The sequence below is a fragment of the Sparus aurata genome, chromosome 17 (genome assembly GCF_900880675.1).
Source record: "Sparus aurata chromosome 17, fSpaAur1.1, whole genome shotgun sequence".
Lineage (NCBI taxonomy): Eukaryota > Metazoa > Chordata > Actinopteri > Spariformes > Sparidae > Sparus > Sparus aurata.
In genome coordinates, this window is record NC_044203.1 from 8818305 (window position 1) to 8843626 (window position 25322).

General features: G+C 40.6%; 2 protein-coding genes across 3 annotated transcripts; both read left to right on the forward strand.

Moving 5' to 3' along the window:
• Positions 1-310: 310 nt before the first annotated feature.
• On the forward strand, positions 311-14808 carry LOC115567184 (14-3-3 protein beta/alpha-B-like). Its single transcript, XM_030393509.1, has 6 exons — positions 311-469; positions 2589-2903; positions 10152-10275; positions 12861-13024; positions 13292-13387; positions 13719-14808. The coding sequence occupies exons 2-6, from the start codon at positions 2598-2600 to the stop codon at positions 13773-13775; spliced, it is 747 nt and encodes a 248-aa protein (XP_030249369.1). The 5' UTR covers positions 311-469; positions 2589-2597; the 3' UTR covers positions 13776-14808.
• A 1501-nt stretch (positions 14809-16309) lies between these two features.
• LOC115567413 (polyadenylate-binding protein 1-like) lies at positions 16310-22779 on the forward strand. 2 transcript variants are annotated; one of them, XM_030393992.1, is made up of 15 exons: positions 16310-17185; positions 17511-17704; positions 17874-17989; positions 19120-19259; positions 19352-19446; positions 19560-19697; positions 19888-19983; positions 20104-20376; positions 20523-20613; positions 20766-20888; positions 20979-21121; positions 21674-21758; positions 21925-22055; positions 22203-22293; positions 22414-22779. In XM_030393992.1, the coding sequence occupies exons 1-14, from the start codon at positions 16993-16995 to the stop codon at positions 22290-22292; spliced, it is 1908 nt and encodes a 635-aa protein (XP_030249852.1). In that variant the 5' UTR covers positions 16310-16992; the 3' UTR covers position 22293; positions 22414-22779. The 2 variants fall into 2 exon arrangements, with proteins under 2 accessions (XP_030249852.1, XP_030249853.1); XM_030393993.1 differs by having other exon boundaries at positions 19120-19250.
• Positions 22780-25322: the final 2543 nt, after the last annotated feature.

A 25322-nucleotide genomic window follows, 5' to 3' on the forward strand; every position in this document is an offset into this window, starting at 1 on the left:
ATTTATCCCAGCGTTTACTCTTACCCCTGGGCTAAGGATATGCTGTGTGAAAAGCCATGAGGTGACGTTTCCGTAGATTTGCATTTAATCTAGTGTCAGTAATGCATTCAGGGCTGGGAAGTGATTAGGCTATATGAAGTGGTGTGACAAAGGGGTAACATATGTTACTGTATTTCATTTAGGAAAACATCAAAACGTCCTTATATTGACGACATTATTTGCAATAATTTGATGGCATTTGCCTCTTAAGAGACTAGGGCAGTAACGTCGATGGGAAAAGAACTACTACTCCCACAATGGCTCATGTTCGGTTGCCTTGGTAATGGTTGACGTCAGTAGCCCCTTCCCTGGCTGTGTCTTGGACTGGTGTGATAGGAGGGAAACCCCGTGGAACACATTCAGACGGGCCGGCCGAGTGAATCAGCTGTAGACTGTACCGCCGACATCACTGCTATCTGCCAGCACTCAGGTATGAAAGGAAATGCAGCTTCTACAACAGCACTATTTCGTTTGCATAATTAATCGTAAGCTCTTCGAACTTACCGTTAAACAGGGTAACAATGGAAGCGTATTGTCTCCAATGACTGGCGCTGCATCTAGCGGCGACAGTCGTCGGACCAAAGAACAATGGTTAGCTTAGCTACGGTATGGGATATGTCTAATGGCTGGTTTCAAACTCGAACATCAGACGGGCAGAAAGGGAAGGCGTGTCAGGTCGACGACTGAAGAGCTGATATTTAGAGGGTTTGGCTAATAAAAAAATAAACCGATTGACTCAAGTAATTTGTCGGGCTATGTCAGCCGGTTGGTTAAGTGTGCCTGTGTCTTGTTAAAGATCGCAAGTAAATCGGTTATGTATTTCTCTTGAGGTATTATCTCAGTTTTTCATTCCGCTCCTGTGAGATTGTGATGAATTAACAGCTGATGATATCCGAAAGGTACAGTAACATCTTGTCGCACGACGTTGTGGTGTTTTAGTGTTATTTGCCATGTCTAGTGGTCAAGAAGTGCATAAGCAAAATCCACAGGATACAGATCAAATCTGCCCTCGACGGGCAACCAAACTAACGCCAACAAACCAAGCTCCCTTTCGGTCAGATGCTTAGAAAAACGATTGAAGTTGTGTATACAAATTATTAACGCGTCGGATTAGCAGTCAAATTGGTATAACGACTCGCCCAAAAACGCTTACCCTTGAATGCCTCTGTTTCAGGAAATAGTCGGCGCCATACTGGAAACGGGTCACGAGGCCTGAACGGTGAAAGGCTACATGATATATAACGGTGCAGCTAGCTGTAGCTTCACCAGTCACCACTTCTAGTCAGAACTGTGTACATATAGTTGACGCGCGTTTGGGTTCATGTCGACCAGATTGACCGAAATCAACCACGGAAAGGCGCTTTAATTTGGTACTTTAGTTCCCTTGTGCTCGTTTGAGGAGCCACAGGTACAGGGATGGGTGTGGTGTGTGTACCGGGAGGCGCATCCGCGTTCGCTATGGACGGCTACCAGCACTAGGCCTGCCGAGACCAAGCTCTTCATGCCTGTACCATGCGCTACTTCGGCGAATATTCTTTACATTCAGCAAAACTGTAATCGTAGAACAATTTGAGAGTGTGTGATTTTTTTATTTATTTATTTTTTCGCAGTAAAAAAAAAAAAAAAAGCTAAAAAAAAAACAACCCGCGGCTCTGCAGGATAACACACATGCATACTTTTTAATCGGTCGCAGGTATTACATCCATGTTGCGACAAACGTGCTGTGTATAAAAAAAAACCAATGATGATAATTCCAAATTCGGGTCTATTTAGATTACTAAACTCTTATGTCAATTTGAAACCCACGATAGAAATTGTTTCATCTTCTGTATCAGCAGATTGTGAACAGGACACACAAAATGCAATTTGGAATGGAAAAAGTGATTGATTCTGTGGAAGCCCGCTGGCTGTTTTGGATGGGTCAAACGGATGTGGGCTATTGATCTGATGGTGATAATTCCCATGGGCAGGCGTGTGTGAAGATTACACATCGACTGCCTTTACGTTGTTTCTGCTGATATCGTTTCTCCTCTTAGAAACCCATAGCATTCAGTACAGTGAGGCTAGTGCAGTGCTGTGGTGCAGGCACACATTTATTTTGGTGCAACTACAACTTACTTCCTATGCCTTATTTGTCCAAGAAGCTTAATATTAGTCCTTGTTAAACTTCCCTGTTCTGTTTCTTTCAGTCCCATAGTCCCATAGACTGAGCTGCCATGATTTTGTACATCTGTGTTGCCATGAAAAAGCTGCAAGCTTAAAAGATGGTGCTTGCATCATGTACCACAACTTCAGTTAACCTATTTAATTTGGTGTGATAGCGTCCCTGGACTGAGTAGAGATCCACTTCTCTTGATGAATTCAGTTGAGAGCTAATACAAAAGGTTTCTCTCTTCCTGTTGGTTGACACTCTCATTAGCCTCACAAATCACTCTTAAGTTATATGAAATACTGGTAATTAGTCACCAGTTGGTTTAGAAAATGTACTTTTGTCACTAATTAAATTGACCTGCAGCTGTCATGTTTCCTCTCTGCTTTCCTTCCTCTAGTGAGCAGTCATGACTGAGCCACCCCAGAAGGAACTGGTGCAGAAGGCCAAGCTGGCCGAGCAGGCTGAGCGCTATGACGACATGGCTGCTGCAATGATGTCTGTGACGAAAGACAGCGAAGAGCTGACGAACGAGGAGCGTAACCTGCTCTCTGTGGCCTACAAGAATGTAGTGGGTGCACGCCGCTCCTCATGGCGTGTGGTGTCCAGCATTGAGCAGAAGGCTGCTGAGGGCAGCGAAAAAAAGAAGGAAATGGCCAAAGAATACCGGGAAAAGATTGAAGGCGAGCTGGAAAAAATCTGCAGGGAAGTGCTGGTGAGATAACATTTCATTAGACAACATTGTTGGACATGCATACAAATGTATCTGGTCAAATCTGGTAAAGTAACGGCTATTTAACATTTGGGTCAGGTGTTGTCTGTTCAGTGCTGTCAAAGATGGAACGACATGTACCTGTTGTCCTCCTTGAATTTGATCACATTGGATTATGAATTGTTGTGTTGGAAGTGTTACTGAATTTGAATCTGAACTAATGCAGACATAAAACAGACAAGTAAAATTGCCATCATATTTACACAATGTGATGCATGTCTCAAAGGGATTTATTTCACTATAACCACACAAGACATTGTCAAGACATTGTGCATGCCAAAATGTAGTGACTAGTGGTAGAGTGACAGTAACTGATGAGACAAAAGCAGGGCCTCTAGACAAAATGTGTTAAAATGAAATAAAAAATATATATATACTTTTTTTTTTTTTTCATGCAATCATTTCCTTTTCTAAGTCAGATAATGTGAACAAATGCTGGATGACTGAGGAGTGAGTGTTAACACTACAGTCATACCTCCCTTCAACAGCTCATGATGTTGGGTGTGTCATTTCTGTCAACAAGATGAAGTGGAACTGGTTACGTTCCAATGGTTGCTTCATTTCTACTCGGCTGAAGTTTTCCAGCTTTAATTATCTTTCATCAGTGATGACCTGCAGCTTATTATAGCATTCGTCTTCATACATGCCCCTGTATTGAAAACAAAGTGTTTTTAATGCCCCTTTCACAAATTCCCCGTAACTGTGGATTAGCAGTCTATTAATTTTAGCATTCATCATTTCGGAGAAGTCTGTAGCCACCTTCCCATGCGTCACCTCACGACCAAAACGTACAGAGTATTGTTTGAACATGTCTGACACTGACGATCTCCAGTTGTGCGCCACGTATGTGAACAAGTAAATGGTACTATTTGACCTGATTCTCTGGATATTGTTTCCCCTTTATCGTCAGTTATAGTCCTAGTTAGCCAGATTTTTCAACACTCTGTGAGGCGGTTAGTGTGTTAAGCCTTTGAGTACGTATATGGATGGATTGCCCTGAGATGAGAAAGCAAGAGTAGAAATAAAGCATGAGCTCACACAGCACAGGAAATTGTGTGTAAATACTCAGTGACCAATTTATCCATGTGTACAATCTAATGCAATCCAGTATAACAGCCCTGAAGTAAAGACCACACACATAATTTGAGCTCAACAACTTTATACTTCTGAATCAGGACTCCTAGAATTTGATCAAGTAATTGGTGAAAAACACCAGATTCAGGTTGTAGCTACAGGTAACATTTAATCATACTAGCAATGTTTTTTTCAATTAATTTAGTAGCTAATTTGACGATCCTGGACCTTAACAAAATGTTATAGTTATAACTACAAATGGTGCAAAAATTAAATGTAATTAGATTCTGTTTGGGTTTAAAAGGATTCAATTGTGTTAAATGGTTTGATACTGGATTTGGGTTTGAGAAAAAGTTCCCATACCCCAATCTGGTGAGGCACGGTATATAAGAAACGCCTGAGTATGATAGTCCACTACAACACCATCAACTACGGTCTCAGTGTTAAAAAATAACTCAAATGCTGCCTGGTTCAACAAAACTGAGCATTATAGGTATCATGAAATAGACTTTGTGGCAGAACAGTTATATCAGACTGCACGCTGTAGTTATCTGTTAGGTAAAATAAACTTGGCTGCGGTTACACCTCGGTTTGTTTTCACTTTGCAATAGTGGGTTTGACTGGATGTCATGCTGTGTCTAAATGGAGGTCTTAAGCCCCATTCACACTGCTTTTTCAAAGGGGGAACATTGTGCTGTTATTCCACCTCGCTGTCTATATGAAAGTTGGAGGCAGAATGGCTGGGTGGTTTCGTTCCACCTCTGATCCACCAGCAGATGTAGTAACAACGCTGCAACGGAGGCGAATCGACCTGTGTGAAAGTGTAAAAGGCTGGCCACACTGGATGCTTGTGTAGTGCATGGTGGCTGAATGTCTGTACTCACTCGCACATTTATGTTCACATGGACAGCATTGCCGCTGTAGCGTGGGCCCTGCCTGCCCTATCTGTTTACATTGAGTTTACCATTTGATATTTATCAATAAAATATGAAGATGTGATTTTCGTCTACCCCTGTTGAAAGAGGGAGGGAGAGAAGGAGAAAGTTGTGTGTATTCTCCATCTCTTTGACATTGTCGACAGACCTAGACATTAAAACTGGTAAAATTCTGGTTTGATACCAAGTCCATTTGTGGCAAGGACTGCTTGCGTATTGCAGTAAAAATAGGCAAGACTCCAACTCTCTAGATTAAGCGCCACTGCAGCGCTAGTCACCCAGCCAGTTCTAACCTGTTTACATGGACGCCAAAAAGAAAAAGGAAGATATAATGCCAAGCACAGGCACTGCTCGCACATCCAGTCTGGCCAGCCTGTAAGCCTGCAGGGTAGGGGTGTGGCTGTCTATTGCCGTTCAGTCTGATAGCGTTTTATAGTCTTAATTACTGGACAGAACCTTCACTGGGTATCGCTCAAAATAAGAGGAATGTCCCACACTCCTAAGGCAAGCCTTCTTAACATTTGTAAATAAAATCTGAGTATCCCAGGTGAAGATTATAGATATAAACTGCCTCATTTTGACTAGTTGTTAATACATTATGACTAGTCAGTTTTTTTTATTCATGATAACCATGATGTCAGTTAGGGTTAGGGTTGGATATATCTGTAATTTATCTGTTAAATCTATATCAATTGTGGACATCCGAAATGTTCTTTTTGACCAGGAAGAGTTGAATTATGGATATCTGCAGTACCTATCCAGTCTAGCTATTAAGTGTCAAAAATTGACCATACACTTCAACCCACAAAGCAACGTTACTAGACCAAACAGTAATGTGGTAGCAGGTAGTGTCTTTGGCCAATGGCATAAAAAGTAAAAAAAAAATTCAATGTGGAGAAGTTGCCACTATCCAGCTGTCCCTACAAAATCTTTGGTTAACTTCCCCCAGGAAAACGGCATCCCTCTTCCCTAGTGAGAGCCAGGTGGCGTCTGCACTTTACTGATGGTGTATTGTAGTTTTTTTTTAGTCACCAAAAAAAAAAAAAGTATCTGGCACTTTCCATGATGCATGGTCGGTCAGTATCGCAATCACAGCACAGTATAGAACGGCATCCATATCATTTATAAATGGTTTGCTGAGACATATTTAGATTTACAGGTGGAAACCAGATGGAAACGCACAAAAATAAAAATGCACAGATCTCAAAGTGATGTGTACAACCACACCTCCTTTGGTTCCACAACCGCACCATGCTATATGAAATGACACGCCGTGGCTTGGTTCAGTGTGAACAAAGTCGCTGTAGAGACGAGCCTATGTTGTGGTGATATTGCAGAATCTCTACCTGCAAAGGGCTTTTGTAATCCTAAAGCAACAAGGGTAACTTGACCCTATGCCAAGCATACAGATTACCAAGTTTCAATCAACACTTGGAATGTATTGGTATACAGAAAATTAGGCTAGTCCACATAGTCCACCAGATATGTCCAGATTTCAGAAATGTTCTCTATCCATAGTAGCACAACTGAAACGCATATTCCATGGCCATACACTTGGCATGTGTGAGCCGTTATAAACGGGAAGCAGGTTGTTTATTTTGCCCCGTTTCTTAGAAACAGAAAATACAACGGACGAGGCAGGGAAACTTGACTGCTCATCATAGACCAACATCCATTCTGCCAGTGTACAAACTCAAATACAATAATACAAACACTGATAAATGTGAAAACCGAGTTTCTGAATGTCTCCACCCTGGAGGAGTTATCCAAAAGCTCAATTTTCAGTGACTTTAAATGCCGTTTATGCCAGGCACATGTGGACAGGGCCTTTTTAGTATTACTAGTTTATTCTCTGCTTTGTGTTCCAATTATATCCTGACAAGTTTCATATTGTCCTATGAAATACTGTTGCCATCTGTAGGAACTCTGCTACTCTGTTCTTCTCTCAGCCTGTGCGTTCTCCGCCTGGTGACTCACCAGGTCCTAATCCTATAATGCCACCAGTCCACTGACCTCCATTTCGGCAGAAACAGCCATATGGGGACCAAATTAGAGACGGATGACAGTAAAAAAGGAGAGAAAGAAAAGGTGTAGGACAGGGATGAAACTGGGGTATACTTAAATTTAACTAGTTTGTATAAGGTGTGGTCGGTTACGTCAAAATTCTGCTTTTATTCCTTTTCTGAATGTTCACACTTAAAAACTGGATAAAAAGCCTATCTTTATACAAGGACAAACACTATGAATCAAATGGGGAGAGAGGTGTGTACCTTTTTAGACATTCATGTTTTTGCGTATCACATTATTGTAATAGCAGTACACACAGTGACAGAAGAAGTTGTGTGAAGACCAACTGAAGACTCACCTTAGCGAACCTAAAGTGGACGGTTATGTTGCTTGTTAACCCCCCAAAACTCTGTTCAGTGTTGTTCATATGGACCCATCCTGCATCTTCTATGCATTACAATCCAAAAAGAACGCTCTGAAGTCTGTGGATATGCCATATTTTATCCCAGAAAATGCTCCGTTGTGATGCTCCACTGATCATCGCTTCAGACCATCTGCACGTATCTTAATGATTGTGACATGATACATGATGATGATGCTGCAACAATTTAGACAAATCCTTGTCATAGATTTCACCAGCCAAAGCTACAAACGTGGTATTGGTCAGTAAACTGGGTCACAGTCGAGAATAATCAGCTCTGATCGATTGTGTTCTCTCGTGACAGTGATGACGAATGCTTTACCATTCAGGGAATGTGTATAATGAAATAAGCCACTATTTAGTTTTTTGAGGTCTGTAGACAAGTGTATCAGGATGATGTGATGGGGCATAGGCCTGACTGATGTGGGATTTTATCAGTTGAAATAAGAGCATGATAGTCTGCCTATAGCAACAGACTCATGTTTTAATGCCTTTCTTTGTCATTTGTGATCAGAAACATCTCATTCAGATTTGGGATTTTATAGTTTTTAATTTTCAGATTACTTTCATTAAACATAACCATAGTTACAACCATATATCATCAAACGTGAGTTTTACCCATTTTGTCAGAAAACACGTCGAATTTGGGACCTTTTTTCCCTAGGACCCACTCAAATAAACACCTGTGGGTCCTGTGGACTCATTATATATCAAAAACATGTCAACATCATTGGTTTACCAAAAAAGCATTGATAAAAAGTCAACGGATAAAGAATGAATGAATAAATACATTAATTCCACCCTCTCCCATTAGTTCTGGGGGCTGTTGTGGATGGGTGTGGGATTTTTCTGGTGTTCAGATATTGTATCAATGTTAAAATTTCCAGTATCGTGACAACTCTAGTTCACACAAAAAACTTTATAGGATATTCTACAGAAAACAATATTTCAAGTCTATACAAGTGTGCAGACACCTATACATGCCCATTAAAATGAATATTTACCCAAAATATACATTTTTATTAATTCTTGTTTTGGTTGTAGAGTTTTATCTTTGCCCTTGCCAGTGGCCTAGTTCTACATTCAGATCCCAGAGGACTTCCCTGAGCCCTCATATCAGTCTAAGAGCATTCAGCAAATGCAGGCTCTTAGATCAGCCTGGTTTTTCGCGTTGTGCTTGGAGTAGTGTACAAATACACTGTCTAATGAACACGATGTTAAAGACAACGCAAATGCTCGTGTCCCTTAGTTTAGTGTGTGTCTGGGTGTGGTCTTTTACCCATGGTCCCAAGCTCAATCCAGTATTTGACTTTTCCTATATAGAGACTATTAATCAGGCATATAACCTATGCTGTGTCAACATATAATTGTAGAAATCTGAATCCTTTCAGGGATAATGCAATAGTTTATTATCAAGGTTTTACATGTATAGGCTTATCATATGGATTAGACCAGACTAGTGCAAAATTAACAACAATATTATACAAATAGTTGCCAATTTATGATTTGATTATGTCTAATACAACAGCAATTCAAGAAAGCCTCCTTATATGATGGGTTTTTAATTGTAAGAAAGGGTGGTGGTTCAACTTTATGACCATTTTTTTTGTATTGCATTTTTCTTACAAGGGCTGCTAGTGTTTAAGCCTATGTCACTGGCAAAAAAACTGTGGACTGATTATTATAAAGTGTAGGCAAGCTAGGAATTATTGCACAGCTGTTGTATTGTGCTGCATAAGATTTAGCCAGATGTAAATTAAATCATCAACGGACAACTGAGTGACAGCAAAAGAAAACATTCACTTTGTTCAGTCAAAAGGAGACTCATCCAATAACCTGTTCAAACTGTCATTAGTTTGCGCTAAACACTCACCCTCAATGGCAGTCACAGCTGAGAAATTATAATTTATTTGATTATTTATATTAATTTACAGTACCATTTCTAATTGTCAGTGTGTTAACTTGCCAGTTTTGCTCATGGTGTGCTGGGGAAAAAAATGGGACGGATGCATAAACTAAAGTTACAGACCATGGCACACCAGTTTAAAAGGAACTGGGCAGCACTATCCCTCCTATGTGTGTCCCAGCGTTAGAATGAAGTATTAATTTCTTTTAATTCTGTAAAAGCAGTGTTTAACCCTCTCTGTCGCACAGTGCTTTAACATAGTAGATTAACATTTTCCTGCTAGTGGTGCACACTTCTGATGTAAAGAGCTGGGCTCTGTGAGTGACCTACTTCCTCAGCAAATGCTCATTAGGAGTTCAGCAGCCTGGTTCTTTACTCCACCCCCAGCAGATTTCCTCCATATTCCACCATCTTCATGCCCTCCTCTCCTGTCCAGCCTTCCCTTTCTCCTCCCCCACATTTACATATTGTCCACCCCCCCTTCAGTGGTCTTTGAAGCATTTGTAATGTATCTCAGGCAAAGTCTCAGGCTCAAGCCCTAAGACTGTTGGAGGTAGCCAGCTTGTCTATACCCTCAGTTAGGTCTGATGCTGACATTTGTTTGAATGGGTTGAAATGACAGCCACTGCTATTCTGGCATCAGTGGATAAGTGAAGGATTTTAAAAAAGCTGTCTTATTCATGACAAATTGTGTTCACATTTCATGCACATAGAGAAAGGATACAAATCGAGCCGTTTTGCTCATTTTGCAACTGTAGATAAAGCCATATTAATTGTAATTCTATTATCATAGAAAGTCTGCTCTTTTCTGACAGTTTGCTGTTGCAATTCTATGTTTTCTGCTACAGGGTCTCTTGGATGATTATCTCATTCCCAAAGCTCCTGCTGCAGAGAGCAGGGTCTTCTATTTGAAAATGAAAGGAGATTACTACCGCTACTTGGCTGAGGTGGCTACTGGAGACAAGAAGACGGGTAAACTTTCTTTCCCTTTTTTATGCTTATTCATGATTATGATTATTATTGTTATTGATATTAATATTGTGTATGTTTTGCCATTTTTAAAAGCTGTATTGGGAAGACACATATCTATAAATCCGAGCTGAGCCAAATAAGACATTTTGCACAGAATTCTATTTAATGACCCCTTGAGTATTTGGATAAGCACAGTATGCTTATCCTTACATTGATAAATGTGCCTGAATGCCAACATTTCTTGTAACTTTTGACTGTTAAAGGTCAGCAGCTAGTGAATTGATTTTTTTTTTCTTTTTTTTTGTTGCTGTATATGCCTGTAACAAGTTTAAAAGTAAACCTAAGGCCAACATATTATTTGTTGTGAATTTAACCTTAACTTCACCCTAAAAAATGTACGGGTTTCTGGTGGGCTTGTGTACGAAAATGTACGGGTTTCTCTTCTCTCAAAAGCCACTAAACTGTCGATTTGCAGCTAATATATTTTACTGGTTTCATTCTTGTCTAACAATTCAGTGCCCCCACCCCACAAAGGGATGCAGTAAAAATTTGAGTGGTCCTGAGTTTACAGTACTTGAAAGGGAAAAACATTTGGGTTTTTTCAAATTTTGTTTTAGTGCAATGTAACATTTTTAGGCCTCTATAAGGTTATCAAATGAAAACGAAGGAAGGAAAATCACTGCTCACATCTCACAAATGTTTATAATTTTTCAGTCTTTCCAGCTGTTAACTGCCTTGTTCGAATGGCTCACAAAACACAAGTTTGGGGAAGATATAGAAGAAATTGTAAGGCAGTGAGCTTCATTGCTGACTTGTTTCAGCCCTCTACTTCTTACCACAATCGTTTATAGAAAAAAAAAGAGAGAGAGGGAGAGTGCCACGGAATGTTTGCCTCTGGGTTTCAGCTTTCCCCTAACACCTTGGTACAATGCCAGAAAACAACTAAAGGAACTTCTGACATAGTGGAAGCTTGTCTGTTGAATTTGAGGTTGGCTTTAATTCATCTTTGCAGCAATACAGTGAGTGTACTTTAGTTACAATATAGGAAACATAACTGACATGGTCTGGTAACTATATGCGTCCAAATCTCACTCAAGCATTGATGTTTATAACTGTTGAAAAGGGAAAGCTAGAAACTCTCAGTTCAGGTCCACACTGTCTGCGTTTTAATAGTATTAAGGCATACAGCCAATCATAAAGTCAGATAGTAGAAGTCAGTCAGTCTGCAGTCATTGCTACTTTCCAAATAACTGACATTTCGCACAGAGCCAGCCTGTTAAGCAAAAAGCAAAGTAAAAATTGAGTTATGGTGGGTGGAAGCGTTTTCCAGTTGTCTGCCAACTTCATGGTGTCCACACGACTCCAGCAAGCTGCTGCAGCCAGCCAAGAAATGGTCCCACAAATAACCCCCCATAAAACCTTAAGTTTATGTTTTTCTACTTGATTTTTTGCATGGATTAAACCAGCAAGATGTAACGTGTAAATTAGTGAGCTCTGTGGGTTTTGTTCCTGGACACAGCTAGGATAGCAGTCTCCCCATGTTTCCCAAGCCCTAGGAGGAGCACCAGAATCTGAAGCCAGATTTCGTAGTGGCAAAACCGCGTAATTACAGCATCGCGATTAAATTATGCTATCCTCGTTCAAGTTAGCCGGAAGCTAAACCGAAGTTAGCCGGCTCAGCGGGCGGAAGTCTCTAGTGCGCGTGCTCTATGGGTCGCACAGCGTGGAAGCACCGTGGCCCGAAGTCAAGCGTGTTTGGCTTCATGCGCCACTGAGCAGTTTTCTTAGTAAAGGGCTCTGTCCAGGAGTTATAGCTCCATGATGTTTTCTAGTCAATGCTAATCTTGATCCAGTTTAGATAGCACGCTGCTGATTTTAGTTTAATACTAGCAGACAGATACGACGGTGGTTTTGATCCTTCATTAATCTGTGTTAAAGCAAATGCTGCACAAAATGATCATTATTTCTGAATTGGTGTGGTTGCATTAGCCCCGAGTAGGCCGTAAGAAAGTATTTACAACTTTGCTTTTCACATTGATAGGCTTTCAGAAACCATTTATGCATTATATCTCCCAACAAACCTCCTCTGTGCTCTAAATTCAACAGAAGCATAAATAGAACCCCTGTTAATAGCATAGAGAATTGTTGCCCATCCATTTTATGTTACCTTATTGCTGTAGAATGTTAGACAGTCAGAGATGCCTTTTTTTCCCAGTGTGTGAGGTGTGGATTCATCTACAACTTAGTTCAGCTGATAATAATAGAGATGGGGAAATATCAGAAACCTTATTACAATGCAATTCAATTAAAAAGCACCACAAAGTAGTCTCCAAAATGACCTTAAGTGTAAAACTGTGAAAACTAAAACTGAATATAGCTTTTAGGAAGGTAGGATTTGTTGCAGGGCTGTAGTCTTTGGTGGCATTAGTTGAGGGTTCTTGTGTATTTAATAAACTTGCAACTAAGATCATTGTATGAAGCCTTTTTCTTCACTATATAAAACATTTTTTTTTTTAAATTAGAGAATTGTATTTTTCACTGTCAACTTCCATAGCTCTGATGCCCTTTCATTTTCTCCTTCACAGAAATCATTACGGACTCAAAGGAAGCCTACCAAGGCGCCTTTGAGATCAGCAAAAAAGAGATGCAGCCCACGCACCCAATCCGTCTTGGTCTTGCCCTGAATTTCTCCGTTTTCTTCTATGAGATCCTCAACTCACCCGAAGAGGCCTGCCAGCTGGCTAAGAACGTACGTTGATAACACCACTAAAAACTCCTTATGCTCATGACAGTACCTGGTAATGCAATGCTAATTTATGAACATCATCAATGATTTTTTTTTTTTTTTTTTCTGAGGACTTGTAAGCCTCAATGTGCATCTGTTGTTAAATACACATTTCGAGACAACAATAAAACCTCTGTACAGCTGACTTAAAACAGACAATCTACACAACGTAGCTTGTTTTAGACCACCGTCGTTCTTCAAGCTGTTAAATACTTGTTTTGATTCTTCCAGGCTTTTGATGACGCCATAGCGGAGCTTGACACACTGAGTGAAGATTCGTACAAAGACAGTACACTCATCATGCAGCTACTGAGAGACAACTTGACAGTAAGTTTTCCCATGTTTCCATTCAAAAACATCGTACCAATTCGACAAACATGGACAGATTTTGTGCACTAAAGAATGATACTGATTAATAAAAGTAGGACTGTATCTAGTTATAATTGCCTTGATCGCTCTGATTATTGTCTCCAGTGTTTGGTCTGTAAAATTCTAAACATAGTTTACCAGAGACAGTGGTTCAGATGACTCTTTTTCATTCCAAACCTCAAACATACTCAGTTTACTATGATACACCAATAAGGATATCGGATGAAACCAGAGATTACTTTACCACTATTTTACCACTTACACCTGTTTCCTCTTGTCTTTCCCTCAGCTGTGGACCTCTGATAACCAGGTGGAAGGAGAGGATACAGAGGAGTCCAGAGATTGAGCCAGACCCCAAGAGTCATCCCCGTCTTACCTGCCATCGTCCCAACTCATCTTCATCATGATCACCTCATTATCATCATTGTCGTCCATCTCTCTCCATCCTTTTTCTATTTAGTTCTCAACGCTCATCTCACTCCTATTGGTTTACTATTCCTCCTTTTGTAGTAACTGTGGGGAAAAGGGGATAGGGAGGGAGGGTAATTTAATTGTGTGGTGGGAGGGTCTATGTGGAAGGGTTAAGTGTGTTTGGGGTTTGTTGCTTGTCTGCTGACCTTTTTTGTGTGGGAGCAACAGGGGTGCTGCATTAAGGTGGCGGGTCTCAACTCATGAAAAATGCAAAGCGGATTGAGTTTCTAGAGTCAAAACAGTTATACTGTATATGTATCTTGATCATATTAACGGTCCTGTTCTTGATTAGCACCATCTTTTAATGATACATCTGTGGTTTCACAAAGTCAGGAGCTGGCTCTGCACACCAGAGGGGACAGCATCTGTTAGTCTGAACGAGGGAAGAGGTATGACAGTGGAGGTGTAACGGGGGAAGTGCTGGAGACAGAAGGCAAGGTTTTGTCGGAACACAAAGGTTACATTCCATTTACTGTTAGTTGCTCAACTTTCTATTCCTTAATATTTCGTTTTGTTTATGGGTTACCTGCTTTTGTATTTCTATGTTCCAATTACGAGGTATATAAGACTTTGAAGAACAAAAGAGCACACAAGCTTGTTATTTTTGATGTTTTTCTGAGCACAGCAGTGAAAAAAAACTAAATCCCATGTGCTTATCTAGTTACTGCTTTTTCAAATGAAGATTTTTATTTGTTTGGTCTTTTATTTTCCTTTTTTTCTTTCAATACTTGCCTAAACTGCATGTTGATAAGAAGTAGTTTGTGGAGATGTCAGGAGATTGTTGTGGGGCGGGCTAGCTTTGTTCATGTCTTTGGAATTTTCATACAGAACACCCAAGCATAACTGTTATTTTGGGGGAAACGTGTAATTTCATGTAAGTGGAATAAAAAAATAATAATTTAAAAGTTTCAACTTGTCCAATTGTTGTGATGTCACAGCCCTCGAGTTTATATTTTAACAGTCAAATCATCCAAAGCCGTCTGTAGTTTCAACCCTCCGAAGTGCTTATCTCAGCTAAAAAAGCAGTAATTTTTACTGTATTTAGATGGTAAACCAAGCAACCAACATAACCCAGCTGCCCTGTTTTCTGTGACTCACTACAAGAATAAGTGAGTCACCCTGAGGTGGAGGCTGGGAGCAGACAAGGAGACCCACAGAAAGTCCTCTTTATTTTACCCGAGTGTGGTTCAGTGTCTCCAATGCAAATAGCCCACTGTTGCTGGTCAGTGGTGCCATTGTTCCTTTGTGATGCATCCTCCTTAAACTACATCGTACAGACTCGTTCTTGTTGGATGAAACCAGACTTGCTGCAAGAGCACACACCACGCCCCTCTGTGCCGTTAGAGGCCGGAACCAGATTTTCAAATGCAAAATGTCATTTGTCCCTTTTCAACCAAAGCAAACAAAGTGCTGGTTCTGGTCTGGTGCTAGGTTTGCTTTACAGAACTAAAAAATAAATATTTAAAACTTTAAAAAAAGACAAACTGACAGCCTTCAGGGTGCCATTACTACATAAAGGAACGTTGAGCTGTTGTGCCATCTCTGAAACCATAAGTGAAGTGAAATTCAGGTAAGAGCACAGATGGCCCTGACTCGGTCTGTTCACAGGGTATAAAACAAGGAAGGGCCTAACTCGGTGGATTTATAAGGACATGCCATGTATTGTAATAAAAAATCAGGAAGTTAGAATTCACCATGAGCATGTAGACAGGCTGTTTGTGCCCTTTGTACTATTACTGCATTGTTCATGCTGAGGTTAGCAATGACAGATGATCTGGTTTTAATGGACATTAGGGAGTGTTCAAGTTCAGTCAGCGATCAAAACCAGTTGGAATAGCATTTCCTTGATATGGTTGGTCTAACCCTCAGCCAAAGAGTTATGCATAAAATGTACTCTGTCAAGCCAAAACAGTCAGGAATATGTGCTGATGACATCTCTGATGCATAAATGCTCACATATTTTAATCAACATTATGAAGAAATTGATATTTTGCCTTAGCTGGGTTTTTTTTTAGGTAAAAAAAAAAAGTTACATAGTGTTGCTTGCATTAATGATCATGGCTCCAACTATTAAATATCGGCTACCAACAGATGTATCTGCTAATTTCTTGTTTTATTTCAGCCATAGTCTGCTTTAAAACAGCTGTATATAAATTACTTCTCTCTTTCATTCTTCTCACTTGAGAAAAATAAATGCCGACAACAGTGCACAGGAGAGGAGAATGACTCAGGCTATTGGCCCAGCGAATTATACACGCATTCCTTGACAGACGATAACTATGAGAACTAGGAAACTTGTTAAGTCAATGCAGATAATTATCCGTGATGATCGGAATTAAATGAAATAAAGTATCGCGAGATTTGTGACGTCAACCTTGGTGGCAAACGCGCCGTGGTTTCGACTGCAATCGGGAAACAACCTCCGCCGACCTTCCTTTCATTCCGGTAATCCGTCTGCGTAGGGTGTGCTCCGGAGCTAGTCTCGGCACACATTTTATTATTATGAAACAAACCAAAAGCTAGAGAGCACACGCAGACATATTTTTATAAGAAAAAAAAAAATCGGTGAAGCAGGATTTCATTTGCCAACTCAAGCAACGCGAAGAAGACGCTGCCTTCGAAAAAACGAAAGACGGAACGAGAAGAACGCTAGAAAGCTAAGCTGTTAGCGGTATTGTTGAAAGCGTGGGTGACCAACGATAGCAAGTTATCTTAGCTAACCACATTTTTTTCCCTTTAAGGGCTTTGTCATTCCAGTAACTGTAAACGAGGACATTCGCTTCGAATACTATCGACAGTTTATCTAACTATCTAACTGTGAAATAGTACAGATTGCAATTTGTTAAGTCTGTGAGCCACATCAGCTAGGCCACGTTCCGACATTTTGCTAATCAAGCTAACTAGCCCACGTTGCTAACTGTTAAAACAGCTAACAGCGTGTGCGCCCGTAATTTTTGTGAAGCCACCGAAGAGGCTGATATAAATCATCAGTCCACATTAGAGGCTGATATTGACTTACATTTGTCAGCATAATACTGAGTTATTGCAACCATACAGTTTGTCTTATTGCCTGAGAACACGCGTCGTCAGACATGAATCCCAGCGCGCCTAGCTACCCAATGGCTTCACTCTATGTGGGAGACCTGCATCCAGACGTTACCGAGGCCATGCTCTACGAGAAATTCAGCCCGGCTGGGCCCATTCTTTCCATCAGAGTATGCAGAGACATGATCACCCGCCGATCCCTTGGCTATGCCTATGTCAATTTCCAGCAACCTGCTGACGGTAGGTTTTACCACCACGTAGTACAGCAGGGACTAGTTTGAGGGCTGATGCACCATCTGACTCCATTTTGAACATCCAGCACACAAGCCATGTTTGAGCATTTCATTTGGAATTGGCACCACTGGTGCCGTAGTTAACAAGTTGATGTGACACAATTTAATGATTTAGTACTGAAAATGTCATACATCTGTCATGCAATTACTTGAATAATGATATACATCTTCTTAATTGAACATAGAATTGCTGAAGTTATTGCAGTAGACAAAATGGACATTGAACCCCAGTGTGATTAGGATTTTGTTGTTTGGGGCCTGTTTTTTCACAGCTGAGAGAGCCCTGGACACCATGAACTTCGATGTGATCAAAGGCAGGCCTCTCCGCATCATGTGGTCTCAGCGGGACCCCTCCCTGAGGAAGAGTGGAGTGGGCAACATCTTCATCAAGAACCTGGATAAGTCCATTGATAACAAGGCTCTCTATGACACCTTTTCTGCATTTGGAAACATCTTGTCCTGCAAGGTAGGTGGGGCTGCATTCACTCTGTTTTGTGTTTGACTGCTTTACATACAGACAACTACTTTGCATGACTAAGATTGCACCAGGGTGGTGCAGACTGTCTGTCTGATGTGTTTTTAAATGCATGGTTTTTGGGATTGTTTTTGACATGCTCAAATCTCCCTTTTCCAAGGTGGTTTGTGATGAAAATGGTTCAAAGGGTTACGGCTTTGTGCACTTTGAAACCCACGAGGCTGCTGAGCGGGCCATTGAGAAAATGAATGGCATGTTGCTCAATGACAGAAAAGTGTAAGTGTTGACTACAATTACTTTGTAGGGCAGATGAAATTTTGTGAGAGTTGTCATTTTTTGCCTTGTACATCTAATCAAAGTGTGTATTTAACTGCATCTTGTACTGAAGCTGATCTGTGTGGTCTCACACAGCCAATTGTGTGAAAAAACATACCTGCTAACAGCAAAAGTGTTAAAGATTCCGAATGTGTTTAAACTTGCACACTAAACATTTTGTTAATTTATTTAAGTCTCTTCCTTCAAAACGGCAATGAATGACTTTGAGCTTCATATTACACAGATACTAAGGGGCATCATCATGTTGCAGGGCTTGACATTAACATGTTCCTTGGTCCAGCAAACTGTTCGGTTGTCTAAAATGCCTCATGCAATGAGATGCTATTTGGAGATAATGTATTGTATGGCGAAGGTGGACCAGGTCCAGTTGAACTTGAACTTGGTGCCAAGCATTGAAAAGCCGATTGGACACTATAGAAACGCGTATGTTCGTTACAAAATTGTTGATCAGTTATTGACATGATGCACTGGGTTGAGTCTGTCCAACCAACTGGCTATGTCCCAGACATGTTGACTACTCAGAGGCTGTGTTAACAGCAGTTAAAAGGCTTCTGTGTCTCAAAAAAAAAGCTCAGCGTTGGCAACCTCCCTGGTTCATGGATCCCGGCACTAATGGCAATGCACAGTTTGCAAATGATGGTTGGCTAAGATTCTTATCAATGGCTAATGGTTTTTGACAACTGCAATTGGTACAAACCTTTTTTTTTTTTAAATACTGCACTCTGGGAAGTCCATGGTTGCAAGTTAGTACCGCTGGGAAGATTTATAAACTCTGAATTGATTTGGGGCAAATCTTAACTGCAGTCAACACTGCTTACTTTAATCAATTCATAGAATTCTCAAGATGCACCAGAAATCCATCTTTATAATTTGGTTGGAAGAGAAGCTGAAAAAGCTGTAGAGTTATTTCTCTTAACAGCTTTGAGCAGGACCTTAGGAAGGGTTGTCTGTTGATACTCCAGAAAAAGTAATTGTCATATTATGGTAAATCCAGGAGTTGCTAAATTAAATTTGGACATAGTTTTGTCTTATATGTTAATTGTTCTAATGTTACATCATTTGACCAACAGATTTGTCGGGCGATTCAAATCACGCAAGGAGAGGGAGGCTGAGCTTGGGGCACGTGCCAGAGAATTTACCAATGTGTACATCAAGAACTTTGGGGAGGACATGGACGACGAAAAGCTGAAGGAATTATTCGGTAAATATGGTAAGGCGCTGACATAATTTCAGACATGGTATGCGCCAACCATGTTACCAGTGTGATGTGGCCATCTATGAATTAAATGTTTTATTTCCTAGGGCCGGCACTCAGTATCCGGGTCATGACTGACGAGAGTGGCAAATCCAAGGGATTTGGGTTTGTCAGCTTTGAGAGACATGAAGATGCACAGAAGGTTTGGATAACATCCTTATTTCTTTCTTCAAGGGGACATACCCTATCATATTTATCTAGATAATTGAAAACTGCTTTTGTTTGTCTTTTTGACTGTTTCTTTTATCATTGCAGGCAGTGGATGACATGAACGGTAAAGAAATGAATGGCAGGCAAGTCTATGTGGGTCGTGCACAGAAGAAAGGGGAGCGCCAGAATGAGCTCAAGCGTAAATTTGAGCAGATGAAACAGGATCGAATGACCAGATACCAGGTTTGGGTGCCTTCTATTCTGTTGAAAGAGATTGTTTCAACAATCGTATCACAGAGCAGTTATTTTGACACGCAATTTAACAGTTGTAGCTTTAATGTGACATATTGACAAATTATGATGATTTGACTTGATCTTCATGTGTTTTTTGTTTTTTTTACATAACATGTCATTGTCATTTTCCATATAACAGGGTGTCAATCTGTATGTGAAAAACCTGGATGATGGCTTGGACGACGAGCGTCTGCGTAAAGAATTCTCTCCATTTGGAACCATAACAAGTGCTAAGGTGAAGACTTAATTGACTTGAATTGTGATTCTGTTATCCTAGGTTGTAATCTATAATTTTGATTAACAAGATGGGTTTTTTTTATCAGAATGGATGCTTAACTAGTTTCTCCTCCCATAGGTGATGATGGAGGGTGGACGCAGCAAAGGCTTTGGCTTCGTGTGCTTCTCTTCACCCGAGGAGGCCACTAAGGCTGTAACGGAGATGAATGGGCGTATTGTTGCCACAAAGCCACTATATGTGGCCCTGGCTCAGCGCAAGGAAGAGCGCCAGGCCCACCTTACCAACCAGTACATGCAGAGGATGGCCACAGTCCGTGCAGTGCCCAACCCGGTCCTCAATCCATATCAACCTGCCCCACCCTCAGGCTATTTCATGGCGGCTATACCTCAGGTTAGTCACAGCTGTATAGCTGTAATAAGCGACTTGTGTTCCTTGTAGGGAATTGGATCAAAATTATGTTTATAATAATAAATAATGTTTCAGTACCCACTTTGGCAGAGACCATGAAATGATAAATCTGTCTTCATCCTTCTCAGGCCCAAAATCGTGCTGCATACTACTCTGCCAACCAGTTGGCCCAGCTTCGCCCCAGCCCCCGTTGGGCCACTCAAGGAGTGCGTCCTCAGCGTAAGTAGATAATTTAATGAAACTGTCATTATTCATGTGATTGTAACTAACAGTTTGGTCACTGCTGGAAATTTGACTGCAGAGCTGAAACCACTGCAAAAAGGAATTCCAACTACTCCACTGGTGATCTCAAATGTTTCCTCTTCCTTCAGACTTCCAAAACATGCCCAATGCCATGCGCCCATCTGCTCCCAGGCCCCAGACCTTCAATACCATCCGTCCCACCGCCACCGCCAACACCCAGGTCCCACGGATGATGGCCTCACAGCGTATGCGTAAGTATTTCAGCATTGAGAAAACATAATATGCTTTGTTTTGTTCTTTTGCTTGTCACGCTCATCTTTTGTTCACTCTCCTCACCTCAGCGACCCAGGCCCTCGGCCAGCGCCCTACTGGTGCTTCAGCCACTGCCGCCCCAGTGCGCACCATGCCCCAGTACAAATATGCTGCCGGTGTGCGCAACCCCCAGCAACACATGGCCTCCCAGCCACAGGTTGCCATGCAGCAGGTAAGAACTCTTGATATAGATAAGATATGTACTTTCATGTGTTGTACTCATTGATTACTGAAGAAAACTTTTGGCCTCATACTATGTAGAATTCACCCTTTACATGCAACCATTTTTAATGATTATATTTCACTTGGGCAAAGAATTCACAGCATGGTATAAAGTAAATTGGATTTTCTAATGTCCTGAGTTAAGATCATTGTACCCTTGTACCTGCTATGGGTGTGTCCAGCTCAATATAAAGCTACCATGAGGACGTTAATGTAAAACTTGTGCTTGACTTCTCGCTTCTTCGATTTTTTAAATTTACCTTTTAGCCAAAGATTCATACCATAGAATTTATGAGGAGATTAATGTCAAGAACAGTAACCTGGATTTGGCAAGAAGCATGACCAATAAGCTGAATTTGAATCTGAATCAGTCCAGTTGTTGCCACACACCACTATTCACCTCTTTGTGTTGTATAAAAATAGATTTTGATGGTTTCTAGTTGATGGTAGCTGTATGGTCAGTCCTTTACCAGAACAATTTGTTCCCTTTTTCCTTTCTTAGCCTGCTGTCCATGTGCAAGGACAGGAACCCCTGACTGCCTCTATGCTGGCCGCTGCCCCCCCTCAGGAACAGAAGCAGATGCTGGGTTAGTACATCATCTACCCACATTTATATGGGATTTGCATGAACAGAACTGGTTTGTGCAGTAGGAAATGTATCTTTAAAGTTAGTTTGTAAGTTTTGTGTGTATTCACATTCAGTTAGTTTTGTTCAGTCAAGATGGTTGTTAATGATGGTTTTTCTTCCTGCAGGTGAGCGTCTGTTCCCCCTGATCCAGAACATGCACCCTAGCCTGGCAGGCAAGATCACTGGTATGCTGCTTGAGATCGACAACTCGGAGCTTCTCCACATGCTTGAGTCACCTGAGTCACTGCGCTCAAAGGTCAGTATACAGTTGCTTGTATACTTGTTTCTAGCAACAGCAACACCATCACAAGGCGGAACTCGGGTTTTACTAATCATGTTGCTTGAATGAGTTCATCGGTAATGCTTCATATGCATCATTAAGTGTGTTTTTTGTTTATTTTAGGTGGATGAGGCTGTTGCTGTGCTTCAGGCCCACCAGGCGAAGGAGGCTGCTCAGAAGTCAACCACCCCCGCTGGCGTTCCCAGCGTCTGAGGTGTGTGTGTGTGTGGAGATTTTTAAAAAACTTCTAGATAACAGATGTACATGGAAATATAATGGTGTAAGAAGTGCACTTTAACATAAGCTTTTCTATCCCATCTTTTTTGTCTCACAGATTGAGCTTTTGAAACCTGCTTCACCGATGGAAAAAGAGAAAAAAAAATTAAACATTGAAAAACCTAAAACTCTGAAAACATCGCAAAATGATAAATCATTTCTTAAAAAAAGAAGAAAACAATTGACTCTGCCAGGTCTATGGATGGTTTGACTAGACCTTGATCATAAACAAAAATTTGTTGAAAAAAAAAAGCAAAACTTAGAAAATTGAGATTATAAAATTTGAATGCATTCCTCTGTTTTATGTCATTTTACTGTGTCAGTGCTCAGAATATCAGCAATGTTCAGAAAGGTTGTAGCTGAGCATTTTGAAAGGTGATTTGTATTGTAAACTGCTGGCTGTAATAAATTCTCATTCAAAATATATGCCTTTTTTATTTCTGCATTGTCCTCGTGAACAGGAGGAGTTCTGCACAAAGATTTGATATCAATTTCACAAAATTATTAACAGAACCATCCCAGATTTATTGCACTGAGCTGTCATTGTGAAGATGTTTTCCTGTGTTGGTGCAAGGACCCTAAAAAGGACTGAAACTTACTTTGAGGCAAGACTGTGCAGTCTGTTGGGCAGGTCCAAACAATGATGAGACTGCAATTACAGTGCCAGCAGCAGCAGCCTTTCCTTCAGCAATTTAGTGAAAGAAAATGTGTATACGAAGATGTCATTAACCTATTGTGTGAAGTGTGGTGCTTTTTTGGGAGGTATATCTTCATCAGAGGTCATGATGTCGATGGTGTAAGATTTGGCATTTTCTTCAAGGCATCTTCTATTGACTTGAATTCAGTCAACACCACAGCCTGGCACCAAAGCAAGATTCACTGACATATTGACCCTTCCTCCTTTTTATGTCAGCTGGAACTTCCAGTCGCAAGTCGATGTGCCTCTATCTCAGAGCATGATGGATATCTACTGTTGTCTTCCAGCAGATGTCACTGTTACTGAGCACATCGCACAAACTTTCCCTGAATCGTGTATATTGCTTACCTGAATCTTTATGAGGGTTAATTTTTAATCTGTACTTTATTTGTATGGTATCTGATTTATCACTTGGATTATATTTATATTATCCGTAGCAAATGGCCCATGGTTGTTAATCATTCATTTTTTTGTGAGGTGTTGGATTTTAAGAATGTTTATTTGAAAAGTTGACACTTTTTATTTTTATTTTTTTTTAAGCAAACAAGCCTTCAGTTCCCACTCTGAAATTGATCTCAACCCAAACATTTGAAGAATGGCATTTTATTTTGTAAAGGAAATGAGAGTTTTAACCATATACGTCAGCGTGTGGAAGCCATGCCAAGTCCATCCTATGAAGAATGGCACTGTACCTATCAGCTGGCATGTGTTTACATTTGTGGCTGTCTTGTTTATTGTGTGTCTCTCACAGCCTCTACAGTTTTTCCTACAGTGCCTATTTTGTTTGCACTTTAAATGGTACCATCTCTTACATATTTAATGGAATAGGGGAAATGACATGTCAATATCTTCACCTCATTTAATCAGAGACACCCTTCCAACCAGACCAGAGAGTTGAGCTTGTCAATAGGCTGACGGAGTAGGCACATTAACTTTATTTTTTTCTCATATTTGCGGCATGCGTGAATGTGCTGTAGACACAATCAGGTTGCTGTCCTTTCGGATACGGAAGATTTCATGTTTGTGTCTAAAATTGTATGAAACGTTGATACCGGAACTCGTGCAGCATCCTGTCCCGTAACCTGAGAGTAACAGCAAATCAATCTATCTTCTGTTGCCACTCATTTATGAAGGGGACCATCACAAATTGTATTCTTTATTGAGGAAGTTGGTTGTGAGGAAGGAGATGGAGCTCTGGCTGGAATCAGTCTTCAGTCTCTCTCCAACCAAGTTTTTGATCATTAAAGTGGGATTTGTGCTTTTATCACATCTCAAATGCTTACTAAACTTACATTGTATTATTCAATCGAAAACCCATTTAATATATCGACTACAGCGTTTATAGAGGCTGAATGGCCTTCCAATCTCTCCCATGACACAAAAACACTCTCTAAAACAGCCCTTGTTGAATCTGGACCAGACTGTAAACATATTTCCAGACAAACAGTACACGGCTGACCCAAAACAACGCTCCACAGGGATTTCATGGGATTATCCCGCTTTGACTCTGTGTTTGTTCATATCTATTCATCTTTCACAAAGGGAGGATTTTGATACCTTTCCATCACTGCAGTTTGACAGCACCATCAGTGCTGTGTTTGCCTTCCGTTCACAGAGGAGTCTTTGTGCTGATTCTCATGTGTAATATTCATGAGGATCAAGCTTTTGTGTAGCCTGAGTGTTAGGTCCTGTGTTCTGTAAGATTTGCAGTTGTGTACATACACACTTAAGTAACTACAAGATGCCTTGTAAAGTATTTGCATGATGTGAATACACCCCGACCTGCACCTACTTGTGAAAAAACCCTCAGATTACCCTAAATTCCTGCTATCACATGATTTCCACAGTCTGGTTCAGGCTGTTCCTTGTTTTGGTCAGCTTTCCTCCCTAGTTAGGCTTCGCTGTAACGAATCCTTGCCACAAGTAAACATGGTGTTTCTGAAATGTCTGTGAATGTGTGAGTGGCAGTATTTATCAAAGCTGTAAAACTTACCCACTCAGTTATCACTTCCTCTTGTGTCTCTTTAAATAATGATAAACACACCAAGAGCTATCATGTAATCCTCTCTAGTTTGGATTAGATGTGTCTGTCTGAAGCTGCCCTGCTTGCCAGTTCATCTTTAATGTACTATATGAATGTCTGCCCATGTAGATCAAAACCAAATTGAAAACACACAAAAAAATAATATATACATATTTAATCACATGTATAGATCATAAAAAAGTCCAAATGTATTTGTGCTTTTTGATCCCTCTGACTTTTATTTGGA

Bases quoted from the DNA above. Each gene is read 5' to 3' on its own strand.
- LOC115567184 (XM_030393509.1), top strand. From the start codon at position 2,598: ATGACTGAGCCACCCCAGAAGGAACTGGTGCAGAAGGCCAAGCTGGCC. The intron at 13,025-13,291 runs GTACGTTGATAA...TGATTCTTCCAG, and splicing joins CCTGCCAGCTGGCTAAGAAC to GCTTTTGATGACGCCATAGC. The intron at 13,388-13,718 runs GTAAGTTTTCCC...TCTTTCCCTCAG, and splicing joins TACTGAGAGACAACTTGACA to CTGTGGACCTCTGATAACCA.
- LOC115567413 (XM_030393992.1), top strand. From the start codon at position 16,993: ATGAATCCCAGCGCGCCTAGCTACCCAATGGCTTCACTCTATGTGGGA. The intron at 17,186-17,510 runs GTAGGTTTTACC...GTTTTTTCACAG, and splicing joins TTTCCAGCAACCTGCTGACG to CTGAGAGAGCCCTGGACACC. The intron at 19,260-19,351 runs GTAAGGCGCTGA...TTTATTTCCTAG, and splicing joins GGAATTATTCGGTAAATATG to GGCCGGCACTCAGTATCCGG.